Below are 21,080 nucleotides of genomic sequence, written 5' to 3' on the forward strand. Positions count from 1 at the left end.
GTTTAAGACAGTGACTGGTGTAACGTTACTGTTAAGCGATTTGAGCTTGTTAAGATTAAGATACGGGGCTGGGCGCTAACATATATATATATACCATATATTATTATTATTATTATTATTATTATTATTATTATTATTATTATTATTATTATTATTATTATTATTATTATTATTATTATTATTATTATTATTATTATTATTATTATTATTATTATTATTATTATTATTATTATTATTATTATTATTATTATTATTATTATCATTATTGTTATTATTATTATTATTATTATTATTATTATTATTATTATTATTATTATTATTATTATTATTATTATTAAAATTAAAGCGAAGTATTAGTTAGTTATTAAAAATGTCTTATCTCTTTCTTTCTTTATTTACATTCACAGATGATATCAAGAAAAGAAAATTTGTTCAGGCAATCTAAAGTGTAAAGCGTTCTCATCCTATCCATCCTGCTCGCTGAGCAGGGATTGTTGGTACCCACTGACATCACCATGGATCTAGGAAGTGCTTCATGGCTCCATAGGAGTCTCTCCTATGCAAGCCAGAGGCTTTTATGTTTTGTCATACCAGCCATATTCTTTTTAGAAATGGTGGACATACTGGACTTTGCAGAAGCAGCCTCAGGGTTTACACCTCAAAATCATTCCATTAATGGTTCATCTTCTGTTGTGGAAGAGGAGAAAAAATGCACTCGAGAAGCGTCTAAATGCAAAAGAGGGCTCCTCGTTCCCATGTGGAAACCTCAAGGTGATCTCAGTAACGGAGACAAAGCCGCTAGAGCTACTGTTTACATGGTGGCAATGGTTTACATGTTTTTGGGTGTTTCCATTATTGCTGATCGATTCATGGCTTCTATTGAAGTTATCACGTCCAAAGAAAAGGATGTGGTCATAAAAAAACCTGACGGCACTGTTAATATAGTTAGCGTAAGGATCTGGAACGAGACAGTTTCGAATTTAACTCTTATGGCTCTCGGATCTTCCGCTCCTGAGATTTTGCTCTCGGTCATTGAGATCTGTGGCAATGGCTTCGAAGCAGGAGAGCTTGGTCCCAGCACAATTGTAGGCAGTGCTGCTTTTAATCTATTCGTAATCATCGCTATTTGTGTGTACTGTATACCCAATGACGAGGTGAGGCGAATCAAACACTTACGTGTGTTCTTCATCACAGCATCATGGAGTGTTTTTGCATATCTGTGGCTTTATTTCATCATATCAATCAACACCGAAGGTATAGTGGAAGTATGGGAAGCCGTTTTGACCTTCCTTTTCTTTCCCGGCACAGTGGTTACCGCATACATCGCTGACAGGAAAATTCTTGTCTACAAATTCTTGTCCAAGAAATACGGCGCTAATCCTACTAAAACGGTGGTAATTCAGTCCGAAGGATTAAATGAAACCGAACTGGCAGATGGAAAGTCAAATCAGGTTACGGAAGAAATTATCTTCAAAGGAATCGATTCCAGTGATAGCGATGTTCAGGAGTTTGAGAAGCATCGTAGAGATTTCATTGAGATTCTCCGGGACTTACGCAGCAAGAATCCTAACATGGACATGAAAACTTTGGAGGAAATGGCTGAATACGAAGCTGTTAACCGAGGACCAAAATCCAGGGCTTTCTATCGTATTCAAGCAACAAGGAAACTAACAGGTGGTGGAAAGGTGATAAAGAAAGCGAAGTTAGAGAGGCGTGCCAGTTGTACAGAGGATAATGTCGAAGAGGAGTACAACCCGGTCACGCAGGTCTTCTTCGATCCAGGGCATTACACTGTGATGGAGAATGTTGGATCTTTCAACGTGACCGTCTCCCGGGAAGGAGGAGAGCTTTCCAAGCAATGTTACGTTGACTACACGACAGAAGACGGTACCGCTAACGCCGGATCAGACTACATCAAAGCATCTGGAACGTTGCACTTCCAACCGGATGAGCGACACAAGCAATTTCAGATCACAATTCTCGACGACGACGTTTTCGAGGAAGACGAACATTTTTACGTGTCTCTCTCCAACCCTCGTCTAAAGAATCCCAATGGACAGATAGACAAAGGAGACGAGCACGTCGTTTTGGCCACTCCCTTCATGGCCACAGTCATGATCCTTGACGACGACCATCCGGGTATCTTTCACTTCGAATCTTCTGAGCTGACTGTGACTGAGAACATTGGTGAGGTTCTTGTCAAGGTCTGCCGATCATCAGGTGCCCGTGGTTGTGTCCGAGTGCCCTACCATGCTATGGACGGAACTGCCAAGGCTGGAAAGGATTATGACATTGTCAGCGGGGAGATTTTCTTCGAGAACGACGAGACTGAGTAAGTAGAACTTCTAATGCCATCCCTTGTTGTCCTGCTCCGATTCCTCCCGACGGTTTCATATTTTGTCATCGTCGTCATCATCATCCTCATCATCATCACCATCATCATCATCATCATCATCATCATCATCATCATCATCATCATCATTGTTGTGTTTTAGATGGGACACCAGAATAATATTATGGAATCACTCAACCCAACATATAGCGGTTAGCGAAATGTGAGAGAGAACAATTATACAAAATTGAGTATATAAACACATATATCGCTAAATAATGTAAGTAGATGGACAAAATAATAATGAACAAAGAGTGCATCCTTCTCTAGTCATGCCACTCTGATATTTGTAAGCATAACTGATATTATTAGCAATGGACTTAACGAATGACAAATAATTAATATGTAACTAAAGTCAATTAATTAGCTAATAACAAAGGGAAGCAACTCTTTCCTAAATTAACTCAATGTATAAGTCCATAGCATCATCATCATCATTATCATCATCATCATCATCATCATCATCATCATCATCATCATCATCATCATCATCACCATCATCATCATTATCATCATCAACATCATCATCACCATCAACCTGCCCATCCAAACCTCCCCCCCCCCCAATTAACTTTATCTACACCCGTTCAAACTCCAAATTTCTCATTCAGAATTACGATAAGGATAAATGCAACGTTCCCCCTTTTCTTATTAATGCCTGCTGAGTGGGATGCTATTTTACCACATATAAACATACATTATGTACACACATATTATTGATGCAATGCGTTTACTTTTTTTTAAAAATCCATAACAATGCCAGTCTCATATTCCGTAACAACACACAAAACGTTGTAACCTTAAACGTTTTAGTCCGATTAATACAATAGAGAACTAGTCATAACAAATGGCTGGCTAAAAACAATAAAAAAAAGCTGAGTGACGTCAATTTCATTCCATTTGTATCGTACGCAGACTGGATTACCTCACACAACACTCTCTCATACATACAATACACAAACACTCGTGAAATTGCGCACTGCAAAGCGATACATAATTAAATTCAGCAGAATCGTACAGAGCAATCTTATCGCCCGAAATTTTTATTCTCAATACGCTTCAACAGTCGTAACGTCACTTCCCTCGTAATGACGCATGGTAACTTAGTAACTGGCTCTGAACTATCGGAACAATGGCGGACGCCCTTATGCAAATATTTCTCCGACGAGCAGAAAAGCGTATCCAGTGGGGAAAAAAAAACATTATAAATCTGATCATATTTTGACTTTTACACATTCTGATCACAAGACATATGAAAAATTCTAGCCAGCATGAAGAATAAAAGTACCAATTTTCTTTGTTTAAAACCACGCTACTCGCCGTTGCTGGGCGACGTGACATCAGATTATTGAATCCAATTACAAACTACAAAACGATACTCAAATTCTGCAGAATCGTACAAACAGAGCACTCTTGTCGTCCGAAGTTTTTATTCTCGATTGTCTTCGAGCACTTTTCTTCACCTCGTTTCTTGTTATCGTTAACTATTTTCGTCCAACCGGGTCATCAATCTCATGATTTGTTGCTGTCCAACGATTGGATTTTTCTTAACAAATGTAAAACACGCTGCCTTGTTTATGAAAGCTGTAAACATATCCATGTGTTCAGCTGAACAAAATGACCAATCGTGATGTTAGATATTTCAAAAGCTGTGAACACTTTTCACTAAGCAGGTCACTTTGACTAATGAGACCAATGACCTCGAGCACATGGAAAGGTAGATCATCCCTCAACAGAAAAAAATATGATGTTGACTATTTTAATTGGATTCAGTAGTCTGATGTCACGCCGCCCGGCAACGGCGGCAATCTTGGTTCTACACAAAGAAAATCATTACTTTTTATTCTTCATGCTGGCTAGAACTTTTCATTTGCCTTGTGATCAGAATGTGTAAAAGTCAAAACATGATCAAATTTATGGGGTTTTTCTTCCTATGGATACGCTTTTATGCTCGCCGGAGAAATATTTCATACGGGCGTCCATTGTTCCGATAGTTTAGAGCCAGTGTTACTAAGTTACCATGCGTCATTAGGAAGGAAGTGACGTTACGACTGTTGAAGAGTATTGTGTCCTCTTTTGCTATAGATAGAATTAAGATGACATCACTCAGGCCTTTGTTATTGCTTTTTTTTGCCATCCATGTTTGTGAGTAATTCTCACTAAAATGTATTAGACTATAAACCTTCAAGGTTCCACAGAGTTTTGTCTGTTGGCCCTTATAGATAGTATGCGCTTGGCTAAGAAGCTCACAACATTGCAATCCGGAAATATAACGGACCAACACACAAAACTATGTGTAACCTTGACCGTTTATAGTCTGGTTAATACAGTTTAGTGAGAATTACTCATAAACGTGGATGGCAAAAATCAATAACAAAGACCTGAGTGACGTCAACTTCGTTCTATCTATAGCTCTGACCATTCATTACTTGATCTATCGATCCTGCTATAATTGTGGACCGAAAGATGCCAGGAACAAATTAGATACACATACGGTCTGAAAATGTCCGTATAGTAATTGAACACGAAATTTATTTTCAAATACATCCCTCGCTCACCAAGATGCCTTGTACTAGTTCACAGGCTGCATGTGCAAGTCCCAAATTATGTTAACACTAATAATCATTAAAGAATGGTAACATTTCGGGGACATTCCCTTTGACTTTTATAGAAAAAAAGGAACAAGCAAAATTTCTCCTTATCTCTTGCTCGTGTTTACCTCAGTCGTACTAAGATTACTCATCGTTTTTCGCCTTTTCCTCTTGTATGGATCGTAATGTATTAAGGGTCTCAACATTGATCATTACTTTTACAACTACAAATTAGATTTACTGTATTTAATTTATTTGCCGTATTCTCTTTTCCCGTCTTTTTCTCTTTTATCATGTACAAACTAAAATCGGTTCTATAAAAGCATACACAATCCATTTGACGTGTAACGATCTTTCTTTTATATATTATAATATTATTCCGTCTCCTGACGGCTGACAGTTTGTCACATCGCCATTATCGATCGTGCGATCTCATCCTAAAATACTTTGTTGTATGGCAAGGGTTCACATACCGATCAAAACAAATTCAACGCATATCGACTAGTAGCGTGTATTGTTTATTCACGCTTTTTTTAAACCAATCATTCAATAGGCAGGTGTGTGGATTTCCTCCAATCTTACATTTGCCCATTCAAGGATTTTAGTTATGTTTGTGGCCTTAATAGCCAAGTAAAACAAAGTCTAGCGATTTTGAAAGTGATCAGTGATCGATTGGGTTATTCTCTTACCTCACTCGATTCTGGTGTGAATGGATAGCTGACTGCTGCTAGCAGTAGGCAGTGATGAGAATAGTAGGAGTAAGAAAACTTGGTACAGAAGAGGAGACCCGACAAGCGACTTGCAGTGTATGGCATTGGTTCTGTCTTGCCAGTTTTGGGAAATTATGAAACATCGTGCTTCACACCAAATCATTGTGATTCTCTGTAAACGCTCTATATAGATGTGAATATAGGTTTTATTTTGATAGTTTCTGTATATCTTTTGTACTTACTTACCTTTCCATGTAACAACATAATTTCCCATGCATACGATAATAATATGCTAGCAATAATCAATAAACTGAAAAGGCTGAATTATATATAATCGTTTGATCTACAGGTACTTTCCAATGTTAAAAAATAAAGAATAAAAATTCATTCGGAAGTGATTTTTTTTCACTTGGGAAGATTTCTGTATTCGTTTCTTGACTGCTTAAACTATCTACAGCTTGTTTCAAGAAAAAGAAAAATACGCCATAATTATTATTAATTTTACAGTCTTAAATGCTTGTAATGAGCTGACTCCATGACGAGTTGTCAATTTGACATCAGTGATTTCAAAATCCGCGCGGTGGTGCAAGAGCCAATAATTGGTATCTTGGGACCAAGTTTATCCCAATGAAATCATGACTCAATTTTAGATTAGTAGGAGAGATGCTTAAGACACAGTTCTATACACTTAGCCTCCATGTCCTAGAGATCTCACTGTGTGTCACTTTCTCTAGTGGGACAATGTTAAAGACAAATATCTTATTCCAGCAAATGTCGATGTAGATGGTGTCAAAGCGAGAATAACAGCAGTGCCGATCGTCACGGTGGACCGCGACATCTTGAGACGCGTTTTGTAGAAATTCTCATCCTCTCATGTCACCAGTTGTTACAACATGGAGCAATTGTAATAATATATAAAATAAAATCTTAATTTTATGTACTACATAAATATGTGTCCAGGCTAGTGATAAAATATATCGCACGGCAATGATTATACCATATTCTTTTTTGAAAAATCGTGAATGATGTTATCTCTAGTCGTTTCTCTAATCATACATTATAAAATGGCTGTTCAAAGACTTTAAGGTGCGGATTGAAAACTGTGACGAAGAAAGCCTACGTCAAAACAATGTGTCTCTGTGGCGCCATTAATAATATTGTAATAACTTTTTTATTTTCAAATTTGCATTTGAATTTTTGTTTAAACATATAAGAATATTCAAGGCATGCATTACCTGCAAAATATGTTGTCAATTCTTAACGAAAATTGTTTTGAAAAGTCAGTTAAGATCTCGCATATATTTTTGTTTGTTTTAAAACACAATAATCGACCTTGGTAGGGTTTAAATTAATGCGATTTACTTTATCAATTCAAAAAAAAAAAAGAATCCTGCATGGGATAGTAGATCTACTGTGAAGTTGACAACAATCTTTTCGTGCGTTTTTTCTTAGATATTCACATTGCCAGGGCCTATAAATGTCACAAATTATTTCGACGACCGCATCATATGAAATAACCTTCCCAATCGTGTTATTGGGCGTGATCAACCCTCCTGAGATTTATATCATAGCATCGCCATTATGTTTATGTATTCTATTATAATATGTATTATTGGGATCACGTTATTCATGATACGTTATCATTTCCTCGCTCCAGATCACACGAAAACAATGCAGTCATTCACCCTACGTGCCTTTTTCATTAAATCAGGGGATGAAATGTGCCACACACGAGGACAAATATCAATCAATCAATATTATGGCATTATCATTGACTCACACAAGACCGCACGAGCATACACACGTTAATAATAGGCACGGCACGCACACGCAATAATGCATCGGAATGAAGCGTATGTTTTTATCTTGACACTTGTCAGCACTGTGTCACTTCCTTCGGTAGAACCCCAAACATTTCATTTGTAGATATTAAGGCATTTTCTGTTGCTATCCTCTTTTGCACCTTAACTCGAAACTACACTCACATTATTGATGCATAAACAAAAATAACACGATTTCGATTAATTTGTTCAGGACTGTGTCAATAACTGTGGCGTTTGAGCAGCAGGGTATTATCCATATTCATGACGGATCAATGAATCAAAACTTTGAGGGTTTCAAGTTACATTGTCCACCCGTTTCCTAGCAGAAATTGTGTAAAATGACTCCATTCAAACGAAACGTACATTTCTGGAAGCTGGTTAATATTCTATTAACCGGTAGATTTTTTATCAATCAAAATGCGGGATTTGTGACACAACGGGACTGACTCTGACGACCCAGCACTGCCGTTCTCTGTCGTATCCCGAAAAGACATCGGGTACGGACAAAATACTAAGAATAAAGAGAAGAGCCGCTAGACCTACCATACCAAGCACTTCTAAAGTTGGGTATGAACATGCATGATACAGTGTTAGACAACGTAAATGGGAAAAAATCTTCTTTTTACTTTGTATGGAATTGTATCACGTACCATTATCCACTGGTTAAAAAGTCATTAGCGTCTTAATTTGTATAAGTATAATTACAATAATGGGAAGACCTAAAGACACCGCATAATAAAAAGTTTTTGTTTGATTAATCATTTGCTGTATCTACAGATCTCAAGAAATTTAAAAGCTAAGCTTTTAGTCCATCCGTTTTTGATTCGTTGGAAAAGGCTATGTTTTATTAGAGGAATTGAAAATTGGATATAATTTATTGCAGTTTGACCCAGTTATATAGATATTCAATGAATGTTATTTAAGTTTAAAACATTGCATCGCAATGGAAATCAGGAGATATTGTTTTGACTACTCAGATAGCGATATTCTTGTTTAAATGTTTAATTTTTAAAAGTTTGATTTAATATTTTGGAAGCTTGAATTGTGGTCAGCTTTTTAATATGGTAAACATCGAGACCTATTTGCTCATCTAGCCAGTTTATTGTATTATGACTAAGGTCATAGTTTTCCACATTTCTCCCGCCTGAAAGTCCAATAATTATATCATGATCATCTACCACCGTCAGTAGCTCGTTAACGCCAACACTAATGGCACGTCAGAACGCTGAGCCATGCGTAATAGTAATAGCGTATTGTTGATTCATGATTCGGCGGCAATGGATGACGTCATGGCTACGTGGTCTCCCTCCTCTTTTAAATATTCTCTTTCTCTTCTGCTCTCTCTCTCTCTCTCTCTCTCTCTCTCTCTCTCTCTCTCTCTCTCTCTCTCTCTCTCTTCTCTCATTTCCATTTGTTCTCTTGTTCCTCTCGGCGCAAATTCTCCATTATCCTCCATACCCACCTCTTGTATATCTCTCGTATTTGAAAATACAATCTACCACGCAGCAAAATGATATCATGATATCAATCATTCAATCGATCATCAATCAGTCAATCCTTCTCACTTTTAGCGATTGAAATCCATACCTTTCCATCTTTCCCGGCTCATTCCTACGTATATTTTGCCTCCCACATTACAGTTGTTCTTTAATGCTACCTGACCAACAATTCCTACCTCTTTCACCTATCCTTGCCTTTTCAGCTTTACTTCCCACCAATGTATATTCTAAACTGTTATCTTCTAACATAGCCGAAATATGAAGCATTCTATGTCTGTTGTAGAAAGTAGCTTTATTGATTTTTTAAACATCTGAGTTTATTCTTTGCCAGTAACAATATTCTCTCCACTCTGAGATATGCCTAGATGTTGAAAGCGTCCTTAATAAATTTTCTGTTTGAACTTTTTATGTCAAGTTTTCAAAGGCATAAACTTTACATTTGATATTGTGAGTCATTCGTGAGAACTGGTAATTTGCTTGGAAACTACTCAAAATTCGAGTTGAGCGAGAATATTTAATTCGAATTTTTTAAAAAAATCCCTCTTACTCTCCCCCCCCCCCCCCCCCCTCTCCCTCCCTCTCTCTCTCTCTCTCTCTCTCTCTTTATTTATTTATTTCTCATTCTCTCTCTTTCTCACTCTCTATTTCTCTCTCTCTCTCTCTCTTTCTCACTCTCTCTCTCTCTCTCTCTCTCTCTCTCTCCTCTCTCTTTCTTTCTTGCTCTCTTTCTTTCTTTACCTCTGTAAACCCATTTGTTATCTCTTTTGCTTTACATATCGGCGTCCAACTATCATCAACAAAGCCTTCCCTGGACGTCCCTCCCCAACCGTGACCACGCATTCCCTCAAGTTTCCTGGGATCCGTCTTAACTTCCGCTTTTCTTGTAGTTTTTGATGGCCCTTTCCTGTTTTTCCGTCATCAGAAACTCTTTGAAGACAGTGAATGTTTTAGATAATAATGACAGTTCGATAGAGCTTCAGTTATCAGTATAGGTTTAGTTTGCAGCCTCTTTTGGTCGAGGTAGTACTGCTTAATTTTATCTTTAATTTGAGAATGTTCCATTCCGTTATCATGTTGTTTATAAGTAATGATAGTTATATAATAGCGGGTTTGCACTAAGGTAATTATTATTCATCGGTTTGCTTTCGGTGTCATATTTAATTTGTTGGCCACAAATACTTGATCTCCTTCCAAGACTTAAATACATTTTGTTTACTCATCAATCACACGTCTCACCGAAAAGAAACTAAAATAATGTGAACAATATTCATAGATTGTGTGTGTGTGTGTGTGTGTGTGAGAGAGAGAGAGAGAGAGCGAGAGAGAGATGTAGAGAGAGAGAAAAATAGAGATAGATAGAAATAGAGAGAGTGTGTGTGTGTGTGTGTGTGTGTGTGTTAGAGAGAGAGAGAGAGAGAGAGAGAGAGAGAGAGATTGATGTAATTATTCCATCTGATTACACATCTATATAATCATTATAAAAGGATATTATTACAATATCCACACATTCCTAATCACAGTGAGGCCATGATAATATTTATGGAGACAGAGATATTTTACATGTGCTTTTTGCCTAACGTTACCGAAGCGTACGGGAAACATTATATGGGGAATTGGCACCTCCTTAGTAATTTCTTGTCAAATACCACGTCAAAAGGCAAGCACAGGTAAAGCAAACAGTATATTATTATTTAAGAAATAATGTTTTTTGGCAACCACGCCAGACAATTGTATATATATATATATATATATATATATATATATATATATATATATATATATATATATATATAATATATATACACACACGTGTGGGTGTCTGTGTGTGAGTGTGTTTGGAGCGTGAGACTTGTACAGGATAACTTGAATTGTGAGTGAAATTGTTCCAAAAGGCTCGATGACCATTGGGTCATCTCTTCTTGCGGGTCTTCAATCATTAATTTTAATTTTCTTCCGTTTGGATATTGGAATAAAAGGATTGACTATTACAAAAAATATTGATTGAATTTTGTCCTCTAGTATGCATTAATTGTCTGAAGAAAAAAAAAATATAACCTAGAAATGGATCTTTAAGTTGTCTGTCCTGATTTTTTTTTTTTAATACTGCAACAAGCTCACACACGCACATAGAAACACACATATAAATGAATACACTCATATATGTGTGTGTGTTTGTGTGTGTGTGTTTGTGTGTGTCTATGTGTTTGTGTGCGAGCCTGTGTGCGCGTGTTATGTCTCTTGAGCAAGCTATACTAAAGGCTAGTTTGAGTAACATAACAGGCTATCCTAATAAGCTTTGTATCAGGGCTGTTTTCTGTCTCCGACATTAGCCTCTTGGGGAACGGGACCTTGGCAATAACATTGATTGGGATAGACAGTCTAGGGATGGCCCCGGCACTTTGGTGTCACACTATGCAAACTCCATTATCTTATCTGACGTACAATGCCAAACCATCTTTTAGTAAATCATTTTAGTAAGAAAACTTTTAGATAGATTAAAATCACCCCGAACTTCTGAAAAAGTAAACTGAGCCTGGGATTCATTCATGTGTCAAATTTAAGACTTTTTGATTAGTTAAGAATAGATTGAATCTATCGATGTGCGAAGGCTAAAATCAAAATTAAATATGTAATATATGAAACTCCGTACTGTTATTTTAGGCAGTTGTGTATCAATCCTGTTTTGTTTTTTTTCACAACAAAATTTGTTTAATCAAAACTTTAAAGGTTGGGATAGAAAATGTCGTTGTCACAGACATAACATTTTGTATTTTCACCAAGAAAGCCGAAGCAACATTTGGTGTGATAATTTAAGGATTGTGCAATAAATGAGTCTCCATACTCCATACGCATCGTATATGGGATATTGTGTGTGTATATATATATATATATATATATATATATATATATATATATATGTATATATATATATATATATATATATATATAGTTATATAATGCTCTCGTCAATGACCTTAAACGTTTTGTTTTAGAGTAGCTTAGTCTACGACTCTCAACTCTTTTGTTTAAACGTCAATGTACAGAATAAACATCAATCTTGCATTAAGCTTAAGCAAATGCATTCTTAAAATTTAGGAGAGATAGAGAAATAAACTAGTTAAGTGCCATCGCTAATGGACTTTGTTTGTCTTGTGAGTAGATAGACCATTGATAGTAATTTGTTTTAAGTTTCAGATTACCACTATTGACAAATGCCTTAAGCTTTTCTCGCTCGAATGTTCGTCCTGAAATCAATATTACGAGAAATGGCTTACCGCAATTGAATTGAAAACAAGGAAGATGAGACGAAGAGTTAAGTGGCTGTGTCGGTCATTCTCTAATCTCGATGGAAGATGTTGTATACGGTTTAAAATTATATATGTTGTGGAATTGAATATAATATATAAAATTTATGACCACACCGCTCCATTTCTCTCCAAAACACGCATTTTATTTTGTAGTTTCACAATAAGCAGTAATTCGCCTTTTCTATTTATTGTACACACTGGAGAGGGTTTTGAATAAAAAATATTTCCTCTTGTTATTATTTGATTTATTATCTACTTTATGTTCTATCTTGTTTATACTTCTTAATTGATTATATTTTATTTATTAAATTGAATTTAGATAATCATTGACAAATACCCAACAAAAATCACCAACTCAAAATTATAGCAAAAATTATGAAAGACATGACATGTATGATTTTAAGACTGATGGAGACTTTTCTGTTATATTCATGCATTAACTCACTCAATCCAAACACCGACTATATCCGTAGTATACCCGGGAATACTTTTACCCCATGCCTATTTATTATATTTTTCCGAGACAATTTATAGGGGTAGTATCAAAGCTAATATTTTTAATTTTTACATGTTGATGATAGTTGAATAAAACTATCTATGCACAGGCTCATTTTTAATACCTTTTTTTCTAATTATGAAAATTATCAAAAATCTCTATGGTTAAGTGAGTTAAGAGGAAACCAAGTCAAACTGGAAAATAGACCAATTAACACAACATTAATCATGATAATAATAATTCTAAAAATGCACATTTGCTAAGGGCAGCTTATTTCTCTATAATATGCTGGCTGTTGACGCTTATGAAATATACCGAAACTGCCAAGCCAGAGACTTTCACAAACGAAAAACAATACATCCCCAAGTATACATCTAGAACCTCACAGACAAAAAAAACCCAACAAAACATCAGGCATGTTTATCGCACTCAGTAAATATTAATCGATAGTCCAGACCGGCGATGGCAATTAATATACCAGGATCTGTCTTCAAGATAGTGTGGGATTTGTTTGATTGTGTGTTTGTTTGTTTTTGTTGTTTTGTTGGTTGTTGTTTTTGTTTTTTTTGTCTTTGGTTGTTTTTTTTTTTTTTTTTTCTCATAGTCATACAAATAGCTGTTTCAAACTTTTAGTGGTTGAAATATGAGAAAAACACGAACTATCTGAAGTGTTTAGTAAGGGTTGTGAAGTGATGTCTAACGGCCGCTTTGTTGACAGTGGGTGTCGCGACAAGATGACAACCACTTGTATTCTACCATGGGGATCGATACCAATCAAATAAAATCAGAAAGGCAGACAGAAACCCAGCGACCTTTTGCTGACTTGACATGGGCAAACAAGATAATGGAGAAGAGAAAATCACAGAGTAACGAGGAGCTATCACCGTTATTACCGCGATATATTTTTGTCATCATTATCTAACATCAACATTAAGTCACTGTAATCGTTTTCTCCATCATCATCATCATCATCGTCGTCGTCATCATCATCATCATCATCATCATCATCATCATCATCATCATCACATCATTGTCATAATCATCACTACCACATTATGATCGTCATCATCAACAACAATTTCGAAACACAATCACAAAACCAACATTTTTTTACTAAATATTTCAAGGGAGAAAAATATTTTATCTAGCCGCATTTTGGAAGGATAAAGGAAGGGAGATTTGTTGGGTTTTTTTTTTTTTCAATGATGTTTTTTATTTTATTTTACCCCTCTCGCATTCCTTCGACATAAACTCAGAATCAAATAACATCTCTCAGCCAAACTACTCTAAAATGTCACGTTTAAAAGTCATTTCCTAATGCAGGTTCATGCCAGTGCATGCATTTTACTTGTAATGGCTTGGGGCGATATGGCTAATTTTGTTTATTTAAAATTGGGGTCGGATTTCAGTAAAGAAACAATCACTTTTATCTAAAAACAGACTACTTCCTGTGGAACTTATAAAATTACGGATAGTTTTTTGGTAAACCAACGTCAACGCGACCACATGGGATCTTAGATATTATAGATGGAACGAAGTTGACGCCACTCTACTATTTTTTAAAACTAATTTTAGAGAGCGTGTTAGTGATTAGTTCTCACTAAATTATATCATTAAGACTATAAACGTGAAGGGCCACAGTTTTGTGTATTAGTATGTTATATTTGGCCTGCGGATATTGTGGGTATTTTACCTAAACGCAACTCATCAATATAGTCGATAGCATTTGATTAAACGAATCAAGTATGTGACATTGTGATCTTAGACACTAAAGGTTGAGGCTTGGGAGGGGGGGCGGAGAGAGTGAGATAGAGGGAGAGAGAGAGAGAGAGAGAGAGAGAGAGAGAGAGAAAGAGAAAGAGAGAGAGAGAGAGAGAGAGAAGGAGAGCGAGAGAGAGAGAGAGAGAGAGAGAGAGAGAGAGAGAGAGAGAGAGTGAAGATGAGGAATTGAACAACCAACAACTTGACGAAAATCGACCTTTTTTCCAAAATTGGCTGATATCTTAGGTGCAAAATGGCGCGTGACAGAATTCTCTTTCAAATATTTTTGAAGTAATTCTAAGAACTGAGAAGACCTGTGAATAAAATAAATTTTGCAAAGTGTAAATAATATCGACGTGCACATATTTATAGGTCTAATAACCCAAATTATCATGGACTCATTCAGGTAGTAGAAATACTCTCAAACCAACGCAAAATATTTTCCATTAAAACATTGTTAAATCAAGCCTATAATCATTGCATTCGATTATCAGACCTGCTAATTTGTGCACGTAGACAACCAGCCTGACGCTGCAGACAATGAGTGTAATGAAGAAAGCTGAATAAACTAGCAGCTTCAATCGAGCATTTATATAGCGCAATATCCACTAAACTAAGCTCAAAGCATGTACCAACCCAGCAGCAACCTTTAACTCGTAGGGCGAGACATGACGCATGTTAGGCTATATCACATTTTTTATATATTTTCCCTATTATTGGCCAGGTACTCATTCTACACCTGAGTACGGTGAGATAATGTAACTAAAGAGCCCTTTCCAAGGACTCAACCATTCGCCGCGCAGAGCGGCATTTGAACCCAGGCCCTTCCGATCTGTCATACCACTAGACCACATAGCTGCACTGATAGCAATGATGAATGACGTAGGGAATCGTGAAATGTTTATTTTTAACACGAGACATCAGCAGGCAACTAAGATTGTTTTTTTTTTTTTAAGGAAAGAAAAGAAATAGCTGGCAGTGTTCAATTTCATTTGATCCTGACTCGATATTTTACCTTTTCACAGAGTAGTAATGTCATAGCGATTCAACACGGGCTTTTATTGAAAGGCTTGGTCTCTTAGTGAAAACTGAAAACAGAGAAGTTTAGAATTTCTGTGCTGTATATCATTATGTCAGGATTTAGTAAAACTGAAACCTGCCTATTTAGAGATTAAATGGTAGAACCACATGTCTCAGCGATTGATTTTGTAGTATGTTATTGGTTGCTGAGAGAGTTGTATCCAATCTACGACGTGTTCCAATCGGCACCAAGTAGTCCCCCCCCCCCCCCAAAAAAAAAAAATCACGTGAAAGTCGTTGAGAATTATATAAATTGGATTGAGGGAGGGGGGGGGGGGGGTTAATAAATGGTCATAGTACCGATTGACTTCCATCGTTGACGTTGACAGTTACAATATCAAATGATCATTTCCGCGCAGAATAAAATGTTAAATAACACATTTTGGCGAACCAAAAGTAATTCGCGACCGACACATCATCAAGCGCATTATATCAATAAATTGCTCAGTTAAGGGTTATTAATGACTGCATTTAGCTACATTTATACATTGAGCATGGCGTAAGCTGTGGTGAGATACGAATGCGATAAACAGTCATGTAGTTTTACTAATTAACAACTGCTTGTGGTGTAATGGCTAAAGTCGTTTGGCCACCCATTAAATACATTGTTATTTGCATAACATCATTCAAAATATTTAATAAACATATTCTGCATATGATCAGGATTGTTAGCATATAATTATGTATTGAAACACATTCACAAATCTAATGTATCCAAATATAATATGTGGACTCAGGCCCAAACGATCATCAGTTTGAACAGAAAAACTTGTAAAATACAATAACTGATTTGTGGCACGCGTAGAATGAATTAAGTGTAAGTCACTGGTTTATGTTTTATTATTATCATTAGACCTCTCGTTAGTGATAAGTTCTCATTAAATTACATCGAACAGACTATTGATATTATGCATTTAATTTAGTTAAAATATTCAATACAATCGCCAGCCAAATCTAATATACCAATACACAAAACTGTGTGTAACCTTTAATGTTTATACCATGCTCTGGAAAACCCCATATAAAAAATTTGGGCAGAAAACATGTCTGATTGTTGTGATTATTTTACCTGAAAGCATAGCATAAATATGTCTTTATAGTGTAAAATTTGCATAATTTACAAGCTGTCTTTTTCAAGGTTCATTATTGTTGCACTTATACCGTTAGGTTGTTGCTGGCTTTCAACTTTATAACACCTTCGCATCATCTCAGAGGGGCATATATTATACTACTCTGCCGTTCTGTCTGGAAAAACCCATAGTTTAAAATTTGGCCTGAAAACTCGTCCTTCAAATATCGATCGATGTAAATGACCCTCATCTTGGCAAACGAGCTCGCAAACCCGGGACTTAACGGGCCAAATTTTGAAATATGGGTTTTTCCAGAGCACGGCAGTACTATTATAAGCATCTTGAGTTAGATTCGATCAATATCAACGTTGACAGCGTCAACAGAGTGCTGAGTACGCCGAACTATGTGCGTTATTGATTATTGATGTGTCAAAAGAATACCGTTCTGTCATTTAAAGACTGGATTGTTCTCAACATCAAAATGTCTTGTTTCCGATTGGGTGGCAATATTTTACAGAGACGAACATCAAACTAGGTTGCTGTGCTCTGTCATGCAAAACCATTGTTATGTTATTTGGTTTTATTTTCCCTTTGTCGATGCGTTGCCTCATCATGGTTGTAATTCTCTGTTTCTTCATTAATATTAACTATCTTGCAGATGAATATTTGTTTGTCATATGATCATGTTTCTTGTACAGTAGTCGCTGGATTCTAGAACGCTGAATTGTAGCACTCTCTGCAATACGGCACGTAAGAAGCGGGTGGTCGAATTGTATCCCTGTAATATGTCGTTACCTCCCATGAGCGAAGCCCCAGGTTTGGAAGCTGTTGCTTTAGCCAAGATGAGGGTAATTTGAATCGAGTGATATTTGTGCGGATATGTAGTCTTGTGGTATGACACTCGCTTTCGGATCGGAAGGTCCTGGGTTCGAGCCTCGCTCGGCGCATAGTTGAGTCCTCGGAAAAGACTCTTTACTTACACTCTCTCACCATACTCAGGTGAAAGATGAGTACCTAGCCGTTAACACCGTTGTCTGTGTCCGAAAAATCTTACAGGCGACATGTACCGTCTTACACGTTAAGTGTTGCTGTTGACCAGGGTCCCCTTGTAAAGCGCTTGAGCACGTTTAGTGAATATCGGGCTATATAAAAGCTCAATTTTAGAATTTTAAGGACGAGTTTTCTGGTCAAATTTTTTAATACGACTTTTTTTCCATATTGCGGCAGTTAACCGGTTCAGTCAAGAATTCTTTTTTTTTCTTTTTCACTTTATTGTGTGGCATAAAGTCATTTAACAAGATATTCTTTAAAATAATGTATGTACAGTTATATTGTCATTATTGGTTAAGGTAATTAGAAATGGTCAGCTCATTTTAAAGTAGGATAAGATAAGTATTTTCATAGAATTCTAAATAAATTAACCATCAACGTAGAGGTTTTTAATTTCTATTCCTTTTATATTCTCTCTGATTCTGTTAATCCATCAAAATGTGTACAATTCAAGTCGTTTGTGATATATAATGCATTTTATTTTTCGCCGGTAACTGACTACCAGTGGCGTAGATTGGGCTTCTTTGTCTTACTCAAGAGCAATCTCTGGGCCAACTGTTCGTGATCACATTGCATCCATCTGATAATAAGAAGTAATGAAGTGAGTAGGAAAGTGCCAAAGGACAACAAAGAATAAAAACTTCGCGGCGGCGATGGGGGCTCGAACCCTCGACCTTATTGGTACGACAACTCCGCCTGGCCGGGGAGATCGTGACTCTACCGTATGAGCTATCCACGACCCCATTAAAAAGTCGCTTCAAACCTTAGTCTTATTAGAGCCTTCTCTCCCCGACCTCTTGAAGTCCATCTGATTATATCTGACCATGCTTGCTTTGCTCTCCGTTTCAGCCTTCCAATTATTATATTAATAGTAATTATTTTATTTTGCCGATGTCATAAAAATACAGGTTTGGCGGAAGTTTAAAAAAAACGTAATAATGAAGTAATGTGTGACTGATAATGAACTATAACAATAACTTGAAATGATCTTTTGTGTTTGTCTATGAGATCAAGGATGGTGATGTGGGCGGATTATGACGTATTGAATTTTATATCAAAAACAACATTGATATTAAAAGGGAAAACGAAGATTATAACATAGAGCACGATTTTTACTAAGAGGGAAGACAAATGAGACTGAAAGATGTGCATTTTTAGAATGCGTTAACAGATAATCAACTTGAAATTACGGAGCATAAAAAGCGTAAAAGGATTTATCGATCGGTATTAATTAACATTATCATAACGCGGTAGCGAAGACCGAGTGAAATATTTTCTCAATAGGACATTGGTGGCGGTAATTACAATAGCCTTTCATCATTGTTAATGATTTAATCTGTCGAGACTACTTGCACAGAAGTGTCTCTATTGTGTTGAGTAGGAACTCATTCGTGACAATTTCACTGACTCTTATATTATTTGGCATCCTTTTTAATGTTCACTTTTATGGCAAAAGGTATTTGAAAAGATATCAAATATTGTAATTCGTATAATATGGATTAGGGTAAACGAGATACAATCCCAATTTATGATATCGTATAATTATAAGTATCTAGATAATGTGGTACTCTAAAGTATTACCGACATTCTTTATTTAAATGTTCGCGTAATGTTTGACAATACTCCTTTTATCAAAAAGTTGAGCACTATTATTTCATGGTTTTTGCTTTTTATAATATTATATTATATTTTTTTTTCAAATGTATACACATGTCGTGTGTAATGTTTTGAGAATATACTACATTGTAGAGTAATTTATTTCTAAGAGGTTTTTTGATGCCCGTATACCAAATTACCTACAAATCTTATTGCACTAACGGTCCAAAAAGTGTTTATTCAAAATAACTGCCCTCGCCCATCTTTTGGTTTAAGTTCCATTGGTCACTGTGGTTGATTTGAAGTATATTGAACACTCATCCTGGATCAATATGTATTAGTGGATAAGTCTGGGGGGTTTTCAGAGTACTTTAACTTTATGACAAACTGATTTTATAATAGTTGCAGAGTTGAAAACCACGAGCATTTACATAGCGCAATATTCACATAAGCGCTTTATGCGTTTTACAATAGGGTTCCTTGTCAACAGTTACAACAAACATTTATGGCGAGACATAAGGCCTGTTTGGCGATTTTGCAATTTTTCGACAGACACAACACTGTTAACGGTTAGGTACTCATTTTTAAACCTGAATACGGTGAGAGAATGTGAGTAAAGAGCTTTTCCCAAGGACTCAACTATGCGCCAATTAGAACAGGAATCGAATCCAGGACTTTCCGATTCGAAGTCGAGTGTCATATCACAAGACCAAATAGCCGCACAAAACAATAAATTGCCGTAACAATGTTGTGTTAGAAAAGTTGGCATTTTGATTACAGGCGTCATTGATGGAAACCACCCATGTTCGACGTTCTTCAAACTTAGATAATAACATTTTGGCCGACTAATCAGAGCTCTGTTGATTAAGAAAACTGTATCGCTGTACAGTCTTTTGAGTAGGTTTTGTCTTTGTCGTCGTCATCCTCCTACTCTTCCACTTCCTCCTCCTCCTCCACCACCACCTCGTCCACTTAATCCTCCTCATCCTCCAATTTCTCCTCCTCCTACTACTCTCCTCCTCATCATTCTATTTTTCTCCTCCTCCTCCCTCTTTTTGACATCTTTTTGACCATTTTATATTATTTCTTTGCTCACACTAAATACCAGTGTTGGCACCGAAATTATGTCCTCGACGACTGAATAATACATTTTAAAAAACCAAAGAAACAGATTTAAGAGACCATCCTGTTTACCATCAATTGATTTATTTAACTCTTTCAAACTGAAACACCTCTAGAGATAAAAACGAGACTACTTCAAAAGCATTGCTGTTTGTGTACCTGTGTCCTTGGCTCGGCTTCAGCCACTTGTAACTGTTAAAAGCGATGTAAACGAATGCATTTACGATTTTAAAAGCATCTAAATCCCCGGTATGAATATTTAAAACTCCGGACCAGCAATGATTTATGATTGTCCACGAACATCGATTAGTCTCATTGCCATCATTGCTACGGCGGCGACGCAAGCCGGTTGACGTTGCATATTTTATGAGAGGCGGCGTGCCCTAAGCGCTTAGATAATTAATAATCACCTTTGGAGTATATTTATTTTTCTGTCGTGTCTCGGGGCACGCCTGGAAGCGATCCATTGTTTTGATTAAGTGGATCGTTACAAACTGCCGGCAAATGAGATTAAAGATTGTTTGTGATGAAATGTGATTTGAATTAATATTCCGAACTCTATCTGGACGACACATAAGTATC

General features: G+C 36.4%; 1 protein-coding gene across 5 annotated transcripts in view; it reads left to right on the forward strand.

Annotated features, from left to right (window-relative positions):
* LOC144976935 (sodium/calcium exchanger 1-like) overlaps positions 1-21,080 on the forward strand; it is a 152,438-nt gene that overhangs the window by 37,242 nt on the left and 94,116 nt on the right. For all 5 annotated transcript variants that reach the window (XM_078921557.1, XM_078921574.1, XM_078921588.1 and 2 more), the window contains exon 2: positions 408-2,332. In XM_078921557.1, the coding sequence (XP_078777683.1) occupies positions 516-2,332 (1,817 nt within the window). In that variant the 5' untranslated portion in view covers positions 408-515. The remainder of the gene's footprint in view (positions 1-407; positions 2,333-21,080) is intronic.

This window comes from Berghia stephanieae, chromosome 1, assembly GCF_034508935.2.
Source record: "Berghia stephanieae isolate SIO BIC M18660-M18661 chromosome 1, UCSD_Bste_1.3, whole genome shotgun sequence".
Classification (NCBI taxonomy): domain Eukaryota; kingdom Metazoa; phylum Mollusca; class Gastropoda; order Nudibranchia; family Aeolidiidae; genus Berghia; species Berghia stephanieae.